At 38.8% G+C, this 25000-nt stretch overlaps 4 protein-coding genes across 7 annotated transcripts in view; 1 reads left to right on the top strand and 3 right to left on the bottom strand.

Moving 5' to 3' along the window:
- gopc (golgi-associated PDZ and coiled-coil motif containing) overlaps positions 1–13100 on the bottom strand; it is a 14393-nt gene extending 1293 nt beyond the window's left edge. The window contains exons 1-8 of one of the 2 annotated variants that reach the window (XM_077711572.1): positions 12588–13100; positions 10411–10575; positions 7942–7965; positions 4755–4930; positions 3404–3569; positions 3229–3324; positions 2250–2414; positions 1533–1704 (exon numbers count right to left, since the gene is read on the bottom strand). In XM_077711572.1, coding sequence (XP_077567698.1) covers positions 1533–1704; positions 2250–2414; positions 3229–3324; positions 3404–3569; positions 4755–4930; positions 7942–7965; positions 10411–10575; positions 12588–12848 — 1225 coding nt within the window. In that variant the 5' untranslated portion in view covers positions 12849–13100. The remainder of the gene's footprint in view (positions 1–1532; positions 1705–2249; positions 2415–3228; positions 3325–3403; positions 3570–4754; positions 4931–7941; positions 7966–10410; positions 10576–12587) is intronic. The other variant, XM_077711573.1, reaches the window with a different exon arrangement.
- Positions 13101–13765: 665 nt separating this feature from the next.
- On the bottom strand, positions 13766–19797 carry alkbh1 (alkB homolog 1, histone H2A dioxygenase). Its single transcript, XM_077711531.1, has 6 exons — positions 19482–19797; positions 18395–18503; positions 17088–17250; positions 16005–16095; positions 14389–14582; positions 13766–14282 (listed from the first exon to the last, which is right to left on the bottom strand). Exons 1-6 carry the CDS (start codon positions 19617–19619, stop codon positions 13868–13870), a joined length of 1110 nt encoding a protein of 369 aa, XP_077567657.1. The 5' UTR covers positions 19620–19797; the 3' UTR covers positions 13766–13867.
- A 50-nt stretch (positions 19798–19847) lies between these two features.
- On the top strand, positions 19848–22645 carry slirp (SRA stem-loop interacting RNA binding protein). Of its 2 annotated transcripts, none has more exons than XM_077711524.1 (4): positions 19848–19953; positions 21021–21079; positions 21557–21664; positions 22410–22645. In XM_077711524.1, exons 1-4 carry the CDS (start codon positions 19887–19889, stop codon positions 22473–22475), a joined length of 300 nt encoding a protein of 99 aa, XP_077567650.1. In that variant the 5' UTR covers positions 19848–19886; the 3' UTR covers positions 22476–22645. The 2 variants fall into 2 exon arrangements, with proteins under 2 accessions (XP_077567650.1, XP_077567651.1); XM_077711525.1 differs by lacking the exon at positions 22410–22645 and adding an exon at positions 21751–21991.
- Positions 22646–23909: 1264 nt separating this feature from the next.
- Positions 23910–25000, bottom strand: part of lbr (lamin B receptor) — an 18514-nt gene continuing 17423 nt past the window's right edge. For both annotated transcript variants that reach the window (XM_077711558.1, XM_077711559.1), the window contains one exon: positions 23910–25000. This exon is cut by the window's right edge and continues 627 nt beyond it. The gene's annotated coding sequence lies outside the window, so the exon portion shown is untranslated.

The following is a 25000-nucleotide window of genomic DNA, read 5'->3' as shown; positions in this document are numbered from 1 at the left end:
GACTTTTCTCTATTTTGAAAACAATGGCCGTATCGGCCACATTGTCTTGCATCATGGTGTCATGGCGTCATGGTGTCATCGTGTCATCGTGTCATGGCGTCATTGTGGCGTCATTGTGGCGTCATTGTGGCGTCATTGTGTCGTGGCGTCATTGTGTCATGGCGTCATTGTGTCATGGCGTCATTGTGTCATGGCGTCATTGTGTCATGGCGTCATTGTGTCGTGGCGTCATTGTGTCGTGGCGTCATGGCGTAATCGTGTCGTCATCGTGTCGTGGCGTCATCGTGTCGTGGCGTCATCGTGTCGTGGCGTCATTGTGTCGTGGCGTCATGGCGTAATCGTGTTGTGGCATCATCGTGTCGTGGCGTCATCGTGTCGTCATCGTGTCGTGGCGTCATCGTGTCGTGGCGTCATCGTGTCGTGGCGTCGTCGCGTCGTGGCGTCGTCGTGTCATGGCGTCATTGTGTCGTGGCGTCATTGTGTCGTGGCGTCATCGTGTCGTGGCGTCATCGTGTCGTGGCGTCATCGTGTCGTGGCGTCATTGTGTCGTGGCGTCATGGCGTAATCGTGTCGTCATCGTGTCGTGGCGTCATCGTGTCGTGGCGTCATCGTGTCATGGCGTCATTGTGTCGTGGCGTCATCGTGTCGTGGCGTCATCGTGTCGTGGCGTCATCGTGTCGTGGCGTCATTGTGTCATGGCGTCATCGTGTCGTGGCGTCATTGTGTCGTGGCGTCATGGCATAATCGTGTCGTGGCGTCATCGTGTCGTGGCGTCATCGTGTCGTGGCGTCATCGTGTCGTGGCGTCATCGTGTCGTGGCGTCATCGTGTCGTGGCATCATCGTGTCGTGGCGTCATCGTGTCGTGGCGTCATCGTGTCGTGGCGTCATCGTGGCGTGGCGTCATCGTGTCGTGGCGTCATCGTGTCATGGCGTCATCGTGTCGTGGCGTCATCGTGTCATGGCGTCATTGTGTCATGGCGTCATTGTGTGGTGGCGTCATTGTGTCATGGCGTCGTCAACTGGCAGTTTCATGCATGTCACGTTTTTATGCGCATATAAGTCGTACCCTCGATTCAGTCATTTTTTGGTCCAAAAAAAGCGGCTTAAATGGTAGTAAATACAGTATATATGATATTTTCTGTATGTGTCACAGCTGTAGCTGCAGTCTTATATAAAATGTTTATTGAGTTTTGGCTGGATTCAGATAAAGCACTACAAGAGGCTAAACTGCCGCAAGATGGAAGATGTTTGGTATTCGCAGACTTCAACCATTAGCAACGTAAGGTTGGTGTGAAGAATTAGAAAAATTCTTTATAATTTTGTTGATAACACATTTATGAGAATGAATTTACATTGGTAACACAGAATACAGTGTTTCAAAAGTAAGATTTTCAGATGGCGGTGTGCCTTGAGATTTTATCAATGCAAAAAGGGTTCCTAAACACAAGCGTGGAAGCTGATCCCATTAACACCAAAAAGTGACACATTTCTCACATATGGTTAATCAAAGCATCTGTAATTGTGAACATACCCGTTATTGAAGCTGCTGTTGAATTGCCACTAGGTGGCGCTGTACTATTCTCCTCCAGTTCATCCAGGTAGAGTCTGTAGCGATGCCCGTTGTCATCTTCATACTCCACATTCTCATCGTCGCTGTCCACTTCGGGAGCCACGTACACTACTTCAAATTCTATCTGTCCTGACTGGCATGAACAAGAAACACACTTAAGAAGACGGATCAAGTTTTCTGTGTATAGTGTTCCCTCACTTATCGTGGTTAATGGGGACCGGGACTCCCGGCAATAGCTGCATTTCCGCGAAGTAGGCGTGCCCCTTCAAAAATGCTTAAAGAAACGTATAACACGTGCACAAAAGCACCACCAAGCAAAAACATCATAGTAGTCCGGATGGAGGATCTTCTGCAGTTTTTTTGCACGTAAGAAACATCGTTATTGGGAGTTGTGAACATTGTTTTTTTGGGTGGTGAAGATGCGCCTGTAAACAGCCATGACGTCATCAATGCGATTCCTGAACTCTCACCATGTTATTGACCATTTCTTTGATGCAATTACTAATTCATATTGAATATTTTGTTTCCACCTCTTGTAAAATGATGTAATTTATAATTTTAACTTAATATCTTTACATTTTGTATTTTTTTTTTTCCTAAAAAAAAATCTGCGAAGCTCTGAGTCCGCGATAGCTGAAGCGCAAAGTAGCGTGGGAACACTGTATTTGGTTCATTTACCTGTTGCGAGAGAATGGTGACAGCCTCCTTGTGTTTAGCATCCCGCAGATTGATGCTGTTGACAGCCAAGATGGCGTCACCAACATGCAAGCCTCCGCATCTGTCCGCAGGCTGGCTCGGGTGAATCTCGGAGATAAGAATAGGAACACCGTGCTCCTTTCCACCCTAAGAACAAGAAATTCAGAGGGTTCCATAATCAAGATTTCCATTTTTAACATTTTTAATCTTGTTATTTGCTGCAAAAAGTCTAATTTGATGTTTGTGTAGTCGCATCATATTAGAAATATTTATTTCTACATTGTATGAAAACACAATTAAGCGAATTAATAGTGTTTTCAGTTTATTTGTGCAATATAAATTCAGATTAGAAACACATATTTACAGTAATACCTTGAGATAGGGGCTTAATGCGTTCCGGGACTGAGCTCGTGTATCGATTTACTCGTATCTCAAATTAATTTTTCCCATAGAAATTAACTAAATACAAATGAATCTGTTCCACCCTCTGAAAAAACATAACTCTATCCCACCCATAACATTATAACATTAATTTAATAATAATTTTAACTTAATATCTTTACATTTTTTATATATTTTTTTCCTGAAAAAAAACTGCGAAGCTCTGAGTCCGTGATAGCTGAAGCGCAAAGTAGTGAGGAACACTGTATTTAAAAAGTATATAGAGGTATATTAAAATATACTTAAAAAGTATGTTAAAATTATCATCTTTGATTTAACAGTATCTAGGTAACTATTGTATTAAAATGTTACTAAGTATCAAAATGTCGAAAGTAGAAATGAAATGTAATTTGGCAAATAAACACAGGGCCTTACTACACAACTGTATTTTATTGCTGGTCAATATTGTTGTACTAGGAAACCAAATTGTTTGGATTTAGCAATTTCTATCAAATGTTTGCGAACATTCAGAATATATAAGTGAAAGTATAAGTCAATGGTTCTGGTTTTGTGCGCTCACCGTGATGGAAATACCAAGACCCTCATGGTCCTCTTTGATGAGTGAAATCTTCCTGATTGGTCCCACTCCCTGGGTTTTCTTTAACAAGTCTGGATTCTACAAAAGTCATCAAGCAAGATCTAGCAAAATTCTTCAGGAATACGTATATTAGAAAAGTTAGCAACTTGCCACCCACATGTCCAACAGGTGAGGGAAACGGTTTCTTTGGATCATTACGTCCCTTGCAAGCCCGGATAACAGTTTTGTGGCGATGAAGGTGGATTTCAGCCTCCAATTGGTTCCACAGCTTATCATGCGCCGGCCCTTTCATGTCACGCCCCAGTAACTGGATCTGCTGCACCCTAGGAGGAAAAACGTTCTTGGTTTGCTTCATTTAGCAGGAAAAGATACAGGATTGTCCGATCTCTGACTTGCCAATCATTCATTTTTACAGGACCCCTTTTAATCCATCTCTATATGCATAAAAGTTGAGATTTATAATGTATACACTGACATTACCGACACAGACATTGTGACGACTACACATATCCCTACTATGAAATTAAGTCAAGTCGAAATGAAGTAACAGGAAGGTCGTTTTGGCGCAGATCTGCCTTCCACAGGCTGACTGAGGGAGGGTAAGTATAAAGACTGTGAGAGGTAAGTGATCCATCTTATTCTTGTTGGCATCGGTGAGGCAACTTGCAGTCGCTGGATTGATGGCGCTCAAGGCGGAGAGCTAACAAGTATGAATATGTCATAAATAAATGTCATAAATGTGTCTGGCCTGGGAAGACGAACATGTGGAGAAGCACTATACAATTTCGTCATACGCTGCTGAGGGTATGATGACTACTAGGCTTTTTGTCAAGTCATTGATGACGACAATGCCTATGTCTGATTTTCATTTTTTTTTTTCATTACCGTATTTTCACGACTATAAGGTGCACCGCATTAGAAGGCGCACCCTCAACGAATGACATTTTTCCATATAAGGCGCACTGTATTATAAGGCGCACACTGTATTATAAGGCGCACTGTATTATAAGGTGCACTGTATTATAAGGCGCACTGTATTATAAGGCGCACACCGCATTATAAGGCGCACTGTATTATAAGGTGCACTGTATTATAAGGCGCACTGTATTATAAGGCGCACCGCATTATAAGGCGCACCCTCAACAAATGACATTGTTTCCATACAAGGCGCACTGTATTATAAGGTGCACTGTATTATAAGGCGCAGACTGTATTATAGGCGCACTGTATTATAAGGCGCACTGTATTATAAGGTGCACCGCATTATAAGGCGCACCCTCAACAAATGACATTTTTTCCATACAAGGCGCACTGTATTATAAGGCGCAGACTGTATTATAGGCGCACTGTATTATAAGGCGCACTGTATTATAAGGCGCACTGTATTATAAGGCGCACTGTATTATAAGGTGCACTGTATTATAAGGCGCACTGTCTATTTTGGAGAAAATTTAAGACTTTTAAGTGCGCCTTATAGTCGTGAAAATACAGTATATTCAATTTCTTACCTGCCAGCAAGTTCCTTGTCCAAGTATTTTGCAGCCAGTCGAGCACCATACACCTCAGCCTGTAGCACCGCCATGTGTCGACGAAGAGCTTCATTTTCTTTCTTATAAAGTCGTACATCAGCCTGAAGTCTTGCCTCTGCCAGTTTCTCCTTTTTGTTGGCCTCCAGCTCCTGTTGCTAAAATGCCCAGATCACATAAGAATCATTCAAACAAAAAAAAAGCATCTTAAGCAATCGCCTACACACGTGAAACATTTGGCATGAAGGACTAAAAACTAAAAGGAACAATTGATTTTTCGTGAATTATGGGTTGCGCTGTATAATTATTCATATCACCAAAACACTCTTAATCATACTATAAGGCATGGGTGTCAAATTACGGCCCGCGGGCCGGATCCGTATGGTACGGCCCGGGGAAGAAAGCTGCATTGTATAAAAAAATATGAATTTTCTTTAAAATTTGTAGTTCCGCTAGGGGGCGCAGTGTTTTAGTACGCGCAGACAACATGAAAGCAACACTGCGGCGGAACTAGAACCACCTTGACCTGGTAAAAGGTTGTTCATAATATATTGTTCATAATGTAAAAGGGAAATTCTGTTAATAAACATTGATAATTTACCTATTCTTTGCACTAATTATTAGTACTAGTGACTAATACAAAGGAAAAACTTGGGCTTATTGTTAGTTCCATGTAATTTTGCAATGAGTTTACTGGTCCGGCCCGCTTGATCTCAAATTAAGCTGTATTCAGCCCGCAGACCAAAGGGAGTTTTACACCCCTGCTATAAGGCATTATTTCAATATATTATTACTGTATACATTTACTAAGTGAAAAACAGTTAAAGCTGACTATGCACATTCTACATAGATTAAATAGTCATAGTAAATGCACCGACCAGTCATTAGAAGTACTTATCCCAACAAAACAGGTAGTATAGTCCAACGTTCATCTTCCATACTGTTTGTCGTATTTTTCGAGTATAACGCGCAACATTTTGTGTGCGAAAAAACTGAAGAAAAATTCAAGTTATACACGAATCCTGGTGAAACACCCCTCTGCTAGTGAAAGTTCCCTCGGCAGCCATTATGTTTAATGGGAGATGTAAAAACCTGTCTTTGTCCGCCAGATGGCGATAATTTACCTTCTTTTACAAAAGACAGCCCTCTCCAAATAGCTTTCGACAAGTTTATAGGGTAATATGGGTAAAGTTTTTTTTGAAAAGCTGCTCAAGAAGAATGGAATCGATTGTTTCAGACATTGAATTTTTTTTAATATTACGACGATGAATCAATGACTGTAAGGATTTAAAATTGTAAATCCCATTTGAGAAGTGTTCATACTGTTAGCAGTTTGTTTTACCAGGTTTCCGTACCATGTGCAGAGCTTACAAGTACCCCGAAATTACCCGGAAATACAACGCAAACACCCGGACAACCTCCCTAAACCTCGGAAATCCCCCAAAAATTATAATTTAAATTATTTTTTGAAGCAAACATTTCAGGAAAGTACATTATTTCCTATTTAAATGTTTCGACATTCACACTATTGCTACAGCTTCCGCCATCTTTTTTTTTAAGATGGCGCTGCTCAAGAAAATTACAAAAACAGTAAACATTACACTGCTTTGAATAGGAAATTGGAAGGAGGATGTTGTAAAAGCAAGACTGAAGCAAGGGGACTGATTCCTTCTATGAAAGTAAGGTGAGGATTTGTTATTTAAAAGAAGGCTGGTGGTATTAGTCAGGGAGGTTTTTTTTCTTTCTTTTTTTTGAGGTTTCACAAATGCTTATTTGTGATTATAACTTGATTATCCGCTATGAATGGTGAAAATAATAGTGGAATTGGAAAGTGTTTTTCATTTATTTGTAAAATAATCTGGCCTGAAGTCAGCTGGGATAGGCTCCAGCACCCCCTGCAACCCTAATGCGGATAAAGCGGTTCAGAAAATGAAATGAAAAAATAAACCTTTATAATTGTGCCACATAACGTATAGGTGCAAAAATCCTGAGGTATTTTCACTTACGCAATACTGGTTATTTATGGACTAGACTGCAGTAAAAATTGACATGGGACTTGAGCTGGGAAACAGCACTCGTCCGCTGGTCAACAAACCCAGCTTTCAGTATACTCTTTTATGCAGTTATCCTGGTAGATTGCAGGGCAATGTCTATCCGTGCTCTAGTCCAGCCACCTCACCAAAACACATCGTTTAAGACGCAAAGATCGTTTAAGACAGAATTTGAATCGATGCGAGAATTGTGTGATGTGATACCGGGATATAGCGCGCAATGGATCCTTAGTAAAATATAAAACCGACCGACTTATATAGTGGTAGGGGCGAAACAAAAAGCAGAGACAACCTTGGGCTTCGGTTTGCGACGACAACAGACTTAACACTAAGCTCACCTAAAACAAAAACTTCAAAAATAGGACTAAAAGAGTCTTTGCCTATAATTTATTTTAAAAAGATGCTATGTTTTGTGTGTGCTGCAATGAACAGCTAGGCAGCTAGCTCTTCTATTCGCAATTTCTTTAATTCTCTCAAGTGAACAGAAGAAGATACAACCTTCCATCCAAGATCCAAGACAATAAAACATGATGAACCAGAACATAGAACAATAAACACAGAGAAAATTTAGACAATACAAACCAGTCCTGGCCCCCTCTCCATCCACCCTTCAGTGACTTCCGGGTTGGATGGAGGGCCACGCTCCCAAGACGTCCCACCCAAGTCCACTTTTAAGACTAAATGCAAATGAACGAGTGGGTGTCACTCCAGTCATATCCTGTCGCAAGGTGATGAGTTGAGAACTATGTGCTATCTTCCCTTGCCCACCTCAACACCATTCCGTCCCCTTTAAACATGGGTAACTGATTTAGTTATGTAATGCCAGATACTTGTTTTTCCCTACATAGCCCACAAAAGATCGTAAATTCCACAGACATCCTGTCTCCAGACCATTAGATACCTAAGAACCTACATATAGATACACATTATTTGAAACCAATAAAACAACACTTCAGAAATCACTTGTTCTCACCATGTGTCCATATTTATTTTTATATAGATTTCTGGTATTTTGAAGAAAATCATCGAATCGACATCTCTAAGGGGGGGGGGGGGGGGACTCAAAGCGCTTTAATACTATTTTCTTATCATAATAAAAACATACAGTACAAACTTACCATCTGTTCCAGTGTTGGTGCAGGCTTTAGTGGAAAGGAGGCAGAAGAAGAAGAAGAAGAAATCACAGATTAGAGGAAGGCTCAAATCACGTGTCAGGATTTAGATAATAGTATTAAATGACACTCTAATGATTCTCAGATTTCGATATAGACAGAAAAGTGAAGACAAGGTAAAAGAATGCTTGAAGCTCAATCAAGAAATGACAAGATGTATCTGTATGAAAGAACCTGCTTGGAAACACTTGTGGTTATTAACAGGCAGTATGTTAGTACTGGACGTGCGCTTGTCACAAACTTCTCCGTTCTTTATAGTGTTATTATTCAGGCAAATATTCGTTCGTTAATTTTCAACACCATTTATCTTGATTAGCACCACATTGTATAGGAGCCTATCCGTCTGAGAAATAAAGGTGGATGGACTACACCCTGACTGGTCGTGACTTTGGTGCGGACAGCCACGGGCCGATTCCCGCTGTTGGCGTTGTGATTGTGAGCGTAGATGTCCTCTGTTATCTTTTTGTGCCGTTGACTGGCGACGAGTCAAGGGTGTAGTCTGCCTTTTGCCCGAAGTGAGCAGGGTTAGGCTCCGACTACCCCCGCAACCCCTTTGAGGATGCACAGTATGGAAGATCTATGTCTATGATGATAAGAACTGACTGAACAAACAGCCGAGGGGCCAGTTAAAATGTTCAGTACATTTTTCACCAGAGCTCAGTAAAATTGGGACTTAACTTAAAAGCTCCCCCGATGAGTCATTACCTTAACGTTGTGGTGGGGTTTATGTGTCCCAATGACCCTAGGACAGACATGGGCAAACCACGGTCCGCGGGCCACATCCGGCCCGCTAGGCCTTTTGATCCGGCCCGCCGACGTTGTCCAAATAATGTATTATTTTCCCCAAGATGGCGCCGTCACGCGGAAGCCAGTGGCAGTAGCTCTGTCCAATCTTATATGTTTTTCGTGTTTTACAGCCCTTCTATCTTTTTTTAAATTACAATTTAATATTTCTTAATACATTCATTTTTACTTTACTTTGTACTTTTTACTTTAATGAGTGATGAGTACGTTAATACTTTAGTCCTTTTTTTCCTGTTTATGTTCCATATGTACTGTTAACGGATGCAGTTTTTTATATGTATCGTATCTTGGGCTGACCCGGCTCATCTGTCAAATTTTTATAGTCAATGTGGCCCCCAGGCCGAAAAGTTTGCCCACCCCTGCCCTAGGAGCTATGTTTATGTCTATGGCCTTATGGTAGCGTCACCAATGGCAAACTGGTAGGAGGTGACAGAATAGATAAAGAATGACTCAGAAAACCTGGCTTCAACACTAGTGGCTTCAGTACATCGCAGATTTTTTATATTAAGTATACAAATAAGAAATGTTCCTAAAATATCAAATTCACGCAGAAATTTGCAAGTGGGAGCCGCATAATAAAGAAGTATGTCATCTTGCTTTTTTCTGTTTTCTTTGAATTACATTTCGCATCACACACATTACCTCGTGTTGAAAGACAACGGCGAGCTTATTTCAGCTTTGTTAAGATTTTGAATCGGCGTTGAAAATAAGCGTCCTACGCCATATAAGGAGGCATCCAATGAGCCAAAGAAAAAAAGGAAACATGACAGTGAAAATGTGAGGTCGCTAGATCTGCTATAGGAGGGCAATAAGTATGCCCATGTAGCACGCCCTTACGGCAAAATGAATCTACTGTGCGTTACATAAAGAAAGACGAAGCAAACATTCGGAAGACAACAATGATATCCTTTCCCAAGGACAAGCAAGTGGTAACCAATAGTAATAAAATTATCGTTATGGAGGAGAAAGCCCTATTGGTCTGGATCTCAAACTTTTGGGAGAAGAAGATCTTTCACCACTTCGTGGCTTCAACATTTGCAGCTTCAGTATATCACGATTTTTTTTATGTTAAATATTTTTTAAAAGTTAATCAAAATGCTCAAATTCATGCAGGAACTCGCAAGCAAAAGACAAGTGATGAAAAATGGCGGAAGTCAGGGGATCGCTTTTTCTTCGACGCTGAAATGGGAGGCACTCAGCGCAGAAGAAGTGAAATTTAACCACCATTCACAAATTCCTTCCTCGCATCTTACTCTGCACGATAATGTAATCAAGTATTTTTGGCAATTGAGAAAATAGGAGTGCAATTAATGATTCCCTTATTACGATATTTTCACCAAAAAAATAGGGCAGCCTTATTTTCAAAAGTATTTTTGACCTATTGCTCAATTTAAACAATGACTTAAAACATGTTCTTCATAATCCCAAAATGCACAGTCCCAGTAAGTTTGACGAAGTTGCAATTTTTTTTCTTGCAATAAAACCAGACAGACAGACATCCAGAGAGATTTTGATGAATTACAGAGAAATGGAAATATGGCAGTTAATCTTACGATGGATGTAAAGCACTATTCAAGTCACCAAAAAAAAAAAATTCTACTAGCTACTTACAAGTCGGTCCTTGATGGCGTCAGAGTCTGGAGCTTGGCCTTGCTTAGCGTGGAGCTGCAGCTGGAGCGCGTGAAGCTGAAGCAACTGGTCATGTACTTCTCTTTCGACGACGGCCCGCTCTGCTTTGGCGTCAGTTAGCTCAGAGCGAAGATCTAACAGCTGGGCCTGGAAGGATTGATAGAAGCGCTAAAGTTAACACAATGTTGTTCTGTATGCTGGGTTGTGTTGAGTCATATTAGTTCTGAACTACTTTCTCCAACAAAAGACAGAATTCTTTAATACAATAAGACTAACATTAGAAATTTATTAACAGGCCCTGCTTGACCATCACAGGCTGCAGATGATCTCGTGCCATTGCTTGGCCAATCGTTGCTGCAAGGAATTTATATTGAGAGATACGTTGAGATTCGATCTTATTGTGATCTTATCGGATTTACTTTGATCTCAAATCAACTTCTTCCAGTAGAAATTAACTAAACACAAATTAATTTGTTCCCACCCTCTGAAAAAAACACCAAAAACAGGATATTACAAAAGAAAAAAACTTTGTTATTGGTTGTAATTAACTATCTACTAACATAGTAAAAAATAACAAGTGGTTATGACGTTTAATAATAGAATGAGGCATTATTCATTACAACGGAGAGTTCGCTAATGGGAGGGAGAGAGAGAGAGAAAGAGAGAGAGAGAAAGATAGAGAAAGAGAGAGAAAGAAAGAGAGAGAGAGAAAGAGAAATAGAGAGACTTCATGGATGTGCTCGTAATGTTTCTCCTTTCATCTCATTTTTTTTTATTAGAGTCGCGGGTGGTGCTGGAGCCAATCCCAGCTGTCTCCTGGCCAGAGGCGGGGACACGCTTAATCGGTGGCCAGCCGATCGAAGGGCACAAGGAAAGGGACAACCATTCACACTCATACCCAGACCTAGAGGCAATTTAGAGTGTCCAATCAGCCTACCATGCACGTTTTTGGAATGTGGGAGGAAACCGGAGTACCCGGCGGAAACCCATGCAGGCCCGGGGACAACATGCAAACTCCACACAGGTGGACGTGACCTGGATTCAAACCCAGGACCACAGAGCTGTGAGGTCTCATATCTCAAATTCCTCGTATGTCGAGGTATTATTGTATCTTGAATTCGAAAAAAAATCATGTTATTTTACACAAAAGTAGGGTTTGGTGAATATGAAACTGGTGGGATTTGGGGAATGCACATATGAAAATGGTGGGATTTGGTGAATGCGCATGTGAAACTGGTGGTGATCGGTAGCTCCAACAAGGTGAAGAACCACTGTTAGAGCCACATGTGGCTGTTTAGCTCTGTCCTTGTAGCTACCTGACCAGATGGGAACCCATTGAGATCAAGATCTCTTTAGCAAGTTTCTCACACTCATACCTAGGGGTACTGTATTTACCCGCATATAATTCATCTCACGTATAAGCCGCAACCTTAAAATGGCCTTAAAATCATTGGATTTTACAATTTCTCACATATAATCCGCCCCCTGATTCACAATTTTCACCTCCATATTCATGGTTTTAATAGGGAGTACAAATGTCACTTTGATGGGAAAATCTTAAGAAAAATCATCACAGGTGGTATTTCTGAGATACTGACTATGAATCGAAAGCAAATAATTAGGGTCAATATCATAAGGAATCAATTCATCCAGTAATGGTTTTCTTACTGCAAAAAAAGAGAAAATAATCAACAAATAGTAAATGTTATTTTGGTGAGATCCACTGGTGACTAAAAGTATACCAAGTCTTGTGCACGTATAAGACACCCTTGATTTAGTCATCATTTTCTGAGTTGCAAATATGGCGTATATGCGAGAAAATATGGTAATTTGGAGTCTTCAATCAGCCTACCATTGATGTTTTTGGAAAGTGGGAGGAAAACGGAATACGTGGACAAAACCCACGCAAGCCCATGAGAACAGTGCCCACCTGGGATTGACCCCAGAACTATTAGGTCAATGCGCAAACCACCGTGGCCACCTAATACCTATCATTTTGTTTTAACCCCCAAAAATCCACTTTGTGTAAGTGGGATATTGAATTAATAGCTATTCGAAAATTATTGGTAGCATAAATATATCGACAACAAACTTGTCAGCTCAGAGTAACTGTGAACAATTTGTGTTTAGAAAAAAAGGAACATTAGGGAGTTACGAACCTCTAATTTGTGGTTTAGTTGGAAAACAGTCTGGGATTTGTGGCACAGCTGAGCAAAACAAGAGCTAAGGTTGGTCATTTTCTGCCGCCCCTCGTACGTAATGTCCACTTGGTCTGGGTCTATTTCTCCAAGCAGCAGATCCACGTCCACGAACGCTTTATCAAACTCCTTTTCAAGTACCTCTAGCCATCGAAACATCGACAAACCGGGTCCGACGGCCGAGTTGTGGCCCGCCGGAGAGCATCCTGCAGAAGCGGACATTGCTAATAGACAACAATCGTTAACGCTAGGTCGCTAGCCAAACAACGTGATTGCGTTGGTGACGAGTTTAAATAGAAGGGCGTTATCTTTAATTTTTTTTTAAATATTAAAATCCTAATGATGTCATGACATGACAATAGATACATGAAATATCACGTATTATTTTTCCCTTTGAGAGTACTGCTGACCAGGAAGTCCTTCATCATCACACTGGACGTGATTAGTTAGGTCTGGGACGTCGGGGTTCAGGCAAAACCAATAGATTGTCGTTTAGTCACGTACTCGATCGCATAACCTGAGTGGATTCCCGACAAATATGCCAAAAGACTATATGGAAATGTACGGAAGCTTATTGCTTTCACCCTTATTTTTTTTTTTAAAAGCCCTGGCCATTCTTGGAATTAAATTATTTTTGGGGTTGTTTTTTGAATTAATTATTTTTTGAAACCTATGTCTTTCAAATGTATTAATTTGTTTTTTATGTATTAATTTGAAAAACAAGGAATAAAACAAAGAATTTACCCCCCCCCCCCAAAAAAAAAAAAAAATTAAAAAACTGAGTTTTGAAGGCAGCCCGGCGGAGCGAGTGATTAGTGTGTCGGCCTCACAGATCTATGGTCCTGGGTTCAAGTCCAGGTCGGTCCACCTGTGTGGAGTTTGCATGTTCTTCCCGGGCATGCGTGGGTTTCCTCCAGGTACTCCAGTTTCCTCCCACATTCCAAAAAACATGTGTAGTAGGCTGATTGGTCACTCAAAATTACCCATAGGTATGGGTGAGTGTGCATGGTTGTCCATCTCCTTGTGTACCCTGCAATTGGCTGGCCTCTGGCTGGGATAAGCTCCAGCACTCCCCGCGGCCCGAGTGAGGATAATGCAGTTCAGAAAATGAGATATTTCTTTGAAAGATCACAAAATAATTATATTTGAAATATCTATTTATGATTTAAAATAATTCACGCTGTCATAGAACAGTCTTCCACACATAACAAAGTATCCATATTATTATTATATAGTTTTTTTTAAATAAATACTTTAGTTGGAAGTTGGTCACTTATACATCTTCTTTTCAAAGGTTTTTCTTCTGTTTGATCTTCCTTTTTCTGGCCAGGAAGATGAGGTGTCTCTGGGGAGCTATGCCCCTCACCAAACACTTGTCTTACAGTAATGTTAATCCTTGAATTGTGAATGTATTTGGAGCATACAGCCCAGTCCTTCTCCGAAACTTGCTCAACCCCAGCACTGCCCTGCCAGTTCCAATGATCAATCCCAAGAGCTGCCACATCCTGGTCTGCCTGGACAATGCGAGGCACGGCGTGGTAAAGAAGGCGGCTCTGTCCAGACATGACCATCAGATCCCCACTGTGCATGTACATGGCGATTGGAGCGTCCTGTCTTTGAGTACCACCAAGGAGGAAGATGGCCGACTGGCCAAAACTAAACAAAACATTTACAGGGTTACTTTCTTTACTGTATTAGCACAAGAACATACAATTTCTATATACAATTGAAATAGTGTTTTCACCTGACTCTATTTCCGTACCTGAAAGACAGCAATGGTCGGCTATGATCGAGTTCAGATTCATCCACATGGATTCCTAAAGAGGAATCCGACCTGTAGTAATTGAGGATTCCAGCCTCAGCATTGAAACCTGGAAAGCCGCAAGCAGTTGCTACTTGGCAAGATAAAAGTTGGAGCTCAGCTGGAAATTGAGTGTAGTGATTTGAAGAGTAGGTCTATGAAAAAGCAACAAAGAAACATTTTACAGATGGTCCATGAATGTGGCTTCATTATTAGGGTGGTTACTGTACAACACTGGCCTTCAAAATATTTTTACCCTCTAGTTCATTATTTTTAGCCCCTCCACATGAAGTGACACTAGCTGTAAGGGCTTTTATTTCATTTTATTATGCATTTGCCTGCAACAAAGTAGTCATACCTCTACTTACGAATGCCTCTAGGTATGACATTTTCAGGTTACGAAAGCTTTTAAAATGCAAATGCAATTTGGGCAAGTTAAAAGGTGTCTCCTCCCGTTTGTAAGTAGCTCCATAGAGGAATACATAAACATATCATTCTTAGTGATGCCTTCCTTTATTCTAGAGCAGGGTTGTCAAACATGCGGCCCGCGGGCCAGATCCGGCCTGTCTGGTGGTTTGGTACGGCCCGGGGAAGAAAGCAGCATTGCATAGAAATATATGAATTTTCTTTAAAATGTGTAGTTCGTGTACTATCCGCTAGGGGCGCAGTGTTTTAGTACATGCAGACAACATAATTGCTGTGAGTTATTCATTTGTTCAAATTGCTTTCCAGATGTTGAAAAACAGGGTTTTTAAGTTCCACAAGGCTGGTACTAAATGTTTTTGGAACATTGTTACTATTTCTGTGATCAGCTTTATGTACAACACACTTAAATATATGTTTAACTGTGTAAAAGTGTTGTTAAAATTGCACATACTTTATTTATGTTCTTATGTTATTCTCTTGTTCATAATATATTGTTCATAATGTAAAAGGAAAATTCTGTTAATTAACATGTTGATAATTTACTCTTTCTTTGCACTAATTATTAGTATTACTTGTGACTAATACAAAGGACAAACGTGGGCTTATTGTTAGTTCTATGTAATTTTGCAATAAGTTTACTGGTCCGGCCCGCGTGATCTCAAATTAAGCTGTATTCGGCCCGCAGACCAAAGGGAGTTTGACACCCCTGCTCTACACTCTACTGGGGTCTCATTGGCTGTCTCACAACGAACACGTGCCAAAAAGTAAATGCATTTCCGTATTTGCACCGGCTTGCTTTGGACCTACTGTTTCCCTTAATTCTGCACTACCTAATGCAAAAAAAACACGGGGAAAAAATGTGATGCTCCGCCCAGTGCTCGTAGAGACATTACACGAGGGAGTTGGGGCCAGAAAGACAGTGCCCATGATGTTCTTATGAGCAGCCTCTCGCGTCCGCTGTATGCTAGTATATCAAAATTTGTCTCGTATCTAAAGATAAATATTTGCTCGAAATTTTACTCTTATCTCAAATTGCTCGTATGTCGGTGCACTCGTATGTCGAGATATTACTGTACTTCAAAACAAAGAGGAAAATTAAATAAACAGCCACAGGAATATTGAACAAATAATCCGCCTGAAAAATCAGTTACCTTGCTATTCCAGTTGTAATGATAACCCAAGGTGACCCAGCGCAGCCTCTCCAGCAGGGTTCTGGGCTCTCTCTTTCTAACTGAAGTACAACTAAATACAAAATTCAAAAAGGATTTCCAAAATCATTATTGTGATATTTATCAAAAAGATATACCATAACAAAATGTAAAAGTCTTCAGAAACTGTACTAACAAGTTATTCATTTTGCATATCACTTATCCTCACAAGGGTCATGGGGCTGCTAACCATTCATGGTCCCACTCAAACCTAAGGGCAATTTAGAGTATCCCTGTACCAGCCTAGCATGTTTTGGTATATAGGACACCGGACTACCCGGAGAGAACATGCAAACTCTGTAGAGGAGGGTACGAACCTGGCATTGAACCCTTAATTTCAGAACTGTGACGCCGATGTCAAACATTTTCATTGTTATTTAGTATTTGACAGAGCGGAATTGCCTAGATTTTGGACTGAAATATTTTTGTGCAATCTAATCTGGATTAGGGCGGCCTGGTGGGGCGGGTGGTTGGCCTCACAGCTCTGAGGTCCCGGGTTAAATCCAGGTCACGTCCACCTGTGTGGAGTTTGCATGTTCTCTTGCGTGGGTTTCCTACGGGCACTTCGGTTTCCACCCACATTCCAAAAACATGCATGGTAGGCTGATTGGACACACTAAATTGCCCCTAGATATGGCTTTGAGCGTGCAAGGTTGTCCATCTCCTTGTGCCCTGTGATCGGCTGGCCACCGATTCAGGGTGTCCGCAACCTCTGGCCAGGAATCAGCTGGGATAGGCTCCAGCACCCCTCGAGACCCTAATGAGGATAAAGTGGTTCAGAAAATGAGATGAGAATCTGGATTAAGATAAAGAGAGGGTCGAAAAAATGTTTATGAACACAGTTTGAAAAGTTATAACCTATTTTTGTAACATTTTCTGTATTTTGGGTGAAAAAGATTCTTGGCAAAAAACCTTGGCTCAATAAGAGGTTCATTTTGCCTTTTAGTCATGCTTTAAAGCGAGGCCCTTCTTCAAACATCTTGCTTGTTTTGTACGCTTTGCAACAGTTAGGTACTCTTGCCTCACCTGAGGTTGGGTACACTCTTGGCCCAGATGTCCTGAGTATCAGTGGTAGACATGTGCATGTCTAGGTTGCAGACATTTGGCTTCTGTGGATAAATCTTCAAACACTGTCGAATCCAGAAGGGTTGCGAGCCACGGATAAATGGGTTAGTGATGAATATAAACCCTGAAAAACACAATGTATACAATAGCAAAACGGGCATAAATAATAACAATTTATTCATACACAATATTAATTCATTTTCCCAGTGGCATGCAGTCAGGGGAGGTGAGAAACAGCCTCACCAGTCATCACGGAAATATAAAATTAAATATATAGTAAATGGTTATACTAAATAACAGTGAGTGCTCTTCTATTTACCTTCACAATTTTTGCAATTTTCAATCTATATAAATAGAAATAGAAATACTTTAAATACTGTACTCACAGGGAAAATAGGTCCTCCCCGCTTTATAAAAAAAAAAAAAACTGCTTAATGGGAGATTCAGTCCAAGTCCTTGAAGGGGGGGTGGGGGGTGCTGTTTCAGCGAGGTACAGCTTCACGTTTGGGATGAAAGTTCGTGAATGTTTATGTGATCCAGGGTTTCTGGTTGCTCATCCAGTATACAATTATATTATTATTAAGTTCATTTTGTCCTCTTGTGGCCATATCTGGTCTACATTATTTGCGATATTCGAAGGATTACTGTACTTGCCCGACTAAGCCTGGGATGGAAACATGTCAGGTAGCAAAATAACTTAAAAAACGGAACGAATCAGTCAAAAACACAAGACTTTCTTCTGTTTTTTTAAACCAGGGGGATAAGAAATTGTTTAAACCTGACTTCACTAGTAATCCAGGCAGCAGTATTCCCGCACATGATAATGATCCGCACGTTCAGTTAACTTTGAATAAAAATGTCCTCGATCGCCGCCGGCTGGGAAACTAGACTTACCATATTTTCAAAACTATACGATGCACTTAGTAGTTTAAAATGTTCTCTAAAATGGTCGCTGGACCCAATCGAGGCTAACGTTTACTCCACGCGGATCCGACCTGAACTTTTGTCTATTCCCTTCATTTGTTACACACCCATCACGTTCATTTTTTACCACTTTCATCTTTTATTGCGATCTGCCCACATGTGGATTAGCCACTGTGCTACTCCTTACACAAATAGATTACCAAAACACGTGCAATAACAACCTTGTCCAAGCAGGTGGGACCAGCGAAGCCGGACCCTCCTGCTTGTAAATAATATAAAGGTTTTAGTTAGCTACTCAGTATTGTCTTGATCTTGAGGTTGCAGTAAGAATCTTGATCTGTTACCTGGGTAGCCTTGCAAGTTGAACGCTCTCCAGTCTTTGACAGGATGTAGTCCAACCTTGGCAGCATCCTCATCACTCACCAGAGCTGGATTTAGTTTCACTGGAACAATCTGTCACATTGAGTAGACATGTTAAGCTGCTGCATAACCTGCCAAAAAACTATTTATACAAATGAAAAAAATCATTCATTCATTTTCTGAACCGTTTTATCATCACAGGGGTCTCAGGGGGTGCTGGAGCCTATCCCAGCTGACTTTCGGGAACGAGGCGGGGGACAACACCAAGAGACAGACAACCATTCGGGCTCACACCCATACATAGGGGCAATTTCAAGTGTCCAACCAGCCTACCATGCATCCCAAAAAATCAATTTAGTTTCGTGGTTGAACACTAAATAGCCCCTCGGTTTGAGTGTGAATGGCTGTCTGTCTCCTTGTCTCCTGCGATGGGCTGGCCACTAATTTAGGGTGTCTCCCGCCTAGTACCTGCAGTTGGCCGGGATAGTGGGTTGATAAAACGATGATGATAATTACTGGGATATAATTTTTGACAACAATAATAATAAAAACTTCCGATAGATATTAGATAATTTAAAATGCAGTTACACCGCGTGGCCACAACAGAGAATGGAGCGCTGTTGCAACATGAATGCTAGTTCCAGACCAACGCTCGGGGGAAGAAGATGATTAGGAAATGTTTTTAGCTTGGTTAGCAATAATGGCTAACAGCATGAACACAAGAGAACAATAACACGGCCAAAATTAGCGATTATGAGAACCTGTCACTAAAAGATTAAAGTTAATTCTTCTTGGTGATTTCCATATATTTCTTTTTTTTGTGCAAAAAGAGCAGCTTTATTGAAAATATCCTTAACCCACTGTCCTCATTTGAGGATAACCTGTAATATTTTTCTTGATATCAAAGTGTTTCCCCATTTTATGTAAATGTTACAACTGAACATTTATCATGGTGTAAAATAAAAACAATACAGAATAATGATGACATTTAGATGACATATTTCTTTCTTTAGGTAAGAATGTTTTAAAACGCTCCACGACGTAGTTTGGTGTAAAAAAAACAAACAATACCTTTTCATTCGTCCCGCATTTGGAAAAGTCAATAACCTCGCAAAAATCCGGCGGAGGGTTTTTTCTCTTGTACAGCTTGAATATTTTTCTGAAAGCATCCTCTCCAGTCTCCACCAAGGAGGTCGCCATCTTGGCCATGTTTTGGTTTCTTCTTCTTCTTACGTCAAAAGTTAGTGTAGCACAGCGACCACAAAGTAGGGAAGCAGTATTTGTCAGGACTCACACATATCCACAACTTGAATTTTTATTAAATGACGTGTAAGAAAAAATAACAAAAATGAAAAATACAAATGTTAAAATTTAGATGCGGTATAATTCTACATATGTTAATTTTGTGCAAAAAAAACAAACCCGGAAGTCGTATATTGCTTCCTATGTGAAAGGCGTGTCATCTCAGATCGAAATATGGCGGCGCCCTCTAAAAAGGTGTTTGAGGCTTTCGTTTCAAAGGTTCCATGGACAATCGCTAGCAGTAAGTTGATGTTTTATTTAGATGTATTATTCGTTTAAATGTGTCGTTTTTCATGTTTGTTGTTCTAAATGTTTCAAATTGCCACCCTCCTCTTTTGCAGTCACCTTTGCAAGCTACCACAATAATTTTCCCGCATGAGTTCCAAACTGTAATTGTACCACAGAATTCTTTGTAAAAAAGTTAAACTGTTTATTAAAAATATTTAATCAAGCTAATCAACCTATTCATTTATTATGGCAACATGCCCCGTCCGAGTGTGTTTATGCTATACCTTATGCAACATTCAATGCTGTGGGAAAGATGACATTTACCCTTGAAAATTGAAAAGTAAGATAATCATGTTCATGTTTTTTGTTGTAGCAATAAATAGAGAAAACACGGACTCTATTATGGTTAGTTGTTGAGTTTGATTTATTTAATAAGGAATAGCTCATATTAGTGAATGTATTCATTTTCATCATAATAAATATTGTGCAATATAACATTAAGCAATATACAACTTCTGGTTAAATTTTTGCACAAAAGTTGTATAGGCAAAAGTGTTTTATTCATTAATCCAGTGTTTCCCAACGGTTTTTGCAGCACACTTTTTTAATTGAAAATATCTTAAGCGACACCGCCATCTGAAAATCCTTTAATTTAAAACCAAGTTGCCAATATTAACAATAGCTTTTCTGGTCAAAGTTTTATCAGCAGGGATCACATAAACATCAAAAATTATTCCAAATTTTTATTTTTCACACTGTACTAATTTCACCAAAAGTTGATGTCTGCGGACCCTGAACAACTTCCGGTTTTCGGTGATGCAAAAATAATTAATGTCATGTTTTTAATCGGATCATTTCATAATTTTTCTCAAAATATGAGTCAAATCTCCTAATACTTCGCAAAAAATCTACACACACACACACACACTTTCGGTTCAGATTAGTGAAAAATAATCAACAAAATGACTTTAAGAATTTAGACTTGACAATTGGTATATATCATGATTTCCACACCACATGAAGTAGAGATACCACTGTGCTTATTTTTAATCATTATGTTTGGAACGTTTTGTTTTTCAGAAGAAATGAAGGAGTACTTTGGACAATTTGGGCAAGTTAAAAGGTGTCTCCTCCCGTTTGTAAGTAGCTCCATAGAGGAATACATAAACATATCATTCTTAGTGATGCCTTCCTTTATTCTAGAGCAGGGTTGTCAAACATGCGGCCCGCGGGCCAGATCCGGCCTGTCTGGTGGTTTGGTACGGCCCGGGGAAGAAAGCAGCATTGTATAGAAATATATGAATTTTCTTTAAAATCTGTAGTTCTTGTATTCTCCACTAGGGGGCGCAGTGTTTTGGTACGTGCAGACAACATGAATTGACATTTCTTTATGTTCTTATGTTATTCTCTTGTTCATAATATATTGTTGTTCATAATGCAAAAGGAACATTCTTTAAAAAAACATTTTGATAATTTACTCATTCTTTGCACTAATTATTAGTATTAGTGACTAATACAAAGGAAAAAAGTGGGCTTATTGTTAGTTCTATGTAATTTTGCAATGAGTTTACTGGTTGACACCCCTGGTATTGAGTCTGACTTTTACACCTTGACAGGATAAAGAAACTGGATTCCACAGAGGATTCGGCTGGGTAGGATTCAACTCGGAGGAGGGGCTAAACAATGCACTGCAGAAAGACCCCCATATATTGGAGGGAGCAAAGGTAAAAACATCATAGCAGCAGTTTTTGATGCGATATTCAATCGGAACAAAACAAGAAAAGACAAAACATTATCCTTTTTATATTAGTTGGTGCGTCATTCTTCTGCGATGAAATATCAATTCCTCTTCAGCGCTGAGTTCTACCCAAATTAACGCCAAAGAAGAAGCAAGGCCCTCACTTCTGCCATTTCTGATCCCATCTTCCACTTGGATTGGATAACTTTATTCATCCCGTAATCGGGAAATTTCTTTGTTGCAATAGGAAGAGGGTGAGGATGCAGGAATAGGAAAGGCATTATACACAAATAGGTACTTAATAGTAAGTTAATAAATAAATACATGAATAAATATATAAATAGGTAACTGTGTTGCTGAAATATATATATATATATATATATATATATATATATATATATATATATATATATATATATATATATATATATATATATATATATATATATATATATATATATATATATATATATATATATATATATATATATATATATATATATATATATATATATATATATATATATATATATATACATACACATACATATATATTGAAGCACATCTATACTGTATCCGAATTCAGGATCCACTTGCGAGTTTCGAAAATTTTGACAATTTTATTAATGTTCTTGATTTGGATACTTAATATAAAAAATGTGATGTACTGAAGGTGAGAACTGGTGAAGGGTGACGGTACTAAATTATATATATTTTTTGGGGATTTTCAGCTTCAAGTCCAGAAGAACAGGCGGACATTTTCAGGACGGAAATCAAACAAAAATGAAAACGACTAAAATTCCATTTCATTCTTAGTTTTTTTGTGTTTTTAGTTTCTGTGCATGACATGTATTCTGTGAGAATATCTGAAATCAACATAAAAAATATTTCTAATCACTATTACATCATGCCAATGTCAATTTTGTCCTGTGTACGATAATAAAAAAAACATTGTTTAAAAATGGGATCACTGGTTGTTTACTAATGACAGCAAGGACAAGGTGAAGACTTCAAAGGAGTTAGTATTCCTTTGGAGTTGACTAGTTGAAGTGTTTTTAACCTAAAAACTGACCAAAATTACCCATAGATACAATTATGTAGAATGTATTACAATATTTATTACGCTTATCGTATTTTCTTGGATACACAATACTTAGACATTAAACTCTCTCATGAATATATTTTGGAGAGCTGGTTTCAATAGTAAACTCTCTGTCACCATTTGACCGGCGACCAAACGTCCGAGCACCAAAAGTGGCGGCCCGTGGGCCAAATCTGGCCCGCCGCATCATTTTGTGTGGCCCAGGAAAGTAAATCATGAGTGCCAACTTTGTTGTAGGATCAAATTAAAATGAAGGGTAAAGATGTATATTACATTTCATGATTTTCCCCTTTTTAAATCAATAATTTTAATTTTTAAATATTTTTTTGTGTTTTTAGTTAAAAAAATCTTATTGTATATTCTTAAAATATATTTAAAAAAAAAATCTAAAATAAACTTGTTTTAGATTTATAAATAAAATAATATTTGGAGATTTTAATCCAGTTCTTTTAATCCATTTTATAAAGTAAAAAAAAATCTAAATATTTTATTTTAATGTTTTTTAAAAGAATGTTCCTTTTACATTATGAACAATATATTATGAGCAAGAGAATAACATAAGAACATAAATAAATGTCAATTCATGTTGTCTGCACGTACTAAAACACTGCGCCCCTAGTGGATAATACAAGAACTACAAATTATAAAGAAAATTCATATTTTTTTTATATAATGCAGCTTTCTTCCTCGGGCCGTACCAAACCACCAGACGGACCGGATCCGGCCCGCGGGCCGTATGTTTGATTATTTCATGAGTCGTAAAGGACTAGTGGCTGGTAGTGAAGTCGTTTTTGGTAGATTAAATAACATCACCATAGTGTTTAGGCCCTAAACACTATGGTGATGTTATTTAATCTACCAAAAACGACTTCACTACGAGCCACTAGTCCTTTACGACTCATGAAATAATCAACACCATAGTGTCAGTATTGGGATAAAGACATGTTTGTAACTGCAAAATGAAAAACACAAAACGTATTATTGAGCAGATTGTGCGCTGCGATCGGCTGGCCACCTCTGGCCCGGAGATAGCTGGGATTAGCTCCAGCAACCCCCGTGGTTCAAAAAATGAGATAAGTACCCCTTTGCTCAAATATGTGTAAAAAGTATGAAATAAAAAGAAGACCAATTCTGTAAAATTTTATTTGGGCTGCAAAATGTTTACAGATACCCGGTAAAATCCTTTTTTTTTCTTCTTCCAAACAAAGGAATGCATTTTCTTAAATACATTGTTATGAAATATGATAGTTTGATCTTTAGACAAAACTAAACTGGCCCAATTTACAATTAAAATGGTAACATTAAATATCCATCAAGAAAAATTACACATTACTAGCTCGTTTTGTCCCTTCAATGAAGAAAAGAGCAAAAATATTTACAAATCCTTCGAGTTCAATTATTGCTTTGGAGCTGCTAAATACTGAGTTTACAAATAGTGGTATTGTAATTCATCACTGCATGTTTTCACAGTATAGATATATTGTAATGATATGAAATTAAAGCCTAAATAGGAATATACTCATTGAGGTGCCTGGAAAAACAAATTATTCAAACAAAGGAATACTTCAGAATTTGTAAGATAAAAAGCTCAAAAAGAAAAAGCATATAAAATGAAACTAAAACACATCAAATAAAAGCCATAATGTAAGAAATTAAAAATACAATGCAAGTCAAATGCTAGGCATCTATACAAAATTTTGGATTGTACATAAAAAATTCTCTAAAGCAAATTTCTGCAATACTTACAGGTCCTGAGAAAAGTTGTAGATGTAGTATACAACTTATTTACAGTTGAAACCAGAAGTTTACAAAACCAAAAAAAAGAAAAAAGAAAACAAAAAAGAAGACATCCTTTATTTTTAATACACCTACGTTGGTACTTGCTGAGAACATTTAGGCTGTAAGGCCTAATTTTGAACTAATATAATAATAATAATAATAATAATGTACTACATCAGCAAGAAGGGATAAAGTAGTCTTAATGTCCAACAATACTATAGCTAAGTCCTACATGATGACTATAGGGAAAAAGGTAAATTTCTTTGTATATTTAATTAAAGGCTTTTGAATCAAAATTGCAGAATTTGTAATATTGGCATAAATTAATATTGGTTTTGTCATGAAATCGGTGATTTAAACCCCAAATGATAATACTAATATTAAAGAATTTTACATGTTTTGCATTGAATTAACATAATTCTTTCCACAATCTTTAATTCT

This window comes from Stigmatopora nigra, unplaced genomic scaffold (genome assembly GCF_051989575.1).
Source record: "Stigmatopora nigra isolate UIUO_SnigA unplaced genomic scaffold, RoL_Snig_1.1 HiC_scaffold_26, whole genome shotgun sequence".
Lineage (NCBI taxonomy): Eukaryota > Metazoa > Chordata > Actinopteri > Syngnathiformes > Syngnathidae > Stigmatopora > Stigmatopora nigra.
Note: the sequence above shows the minus strand (reverse complement) of the source record. Positions and strands in the feature narration are given on the sequence as shown.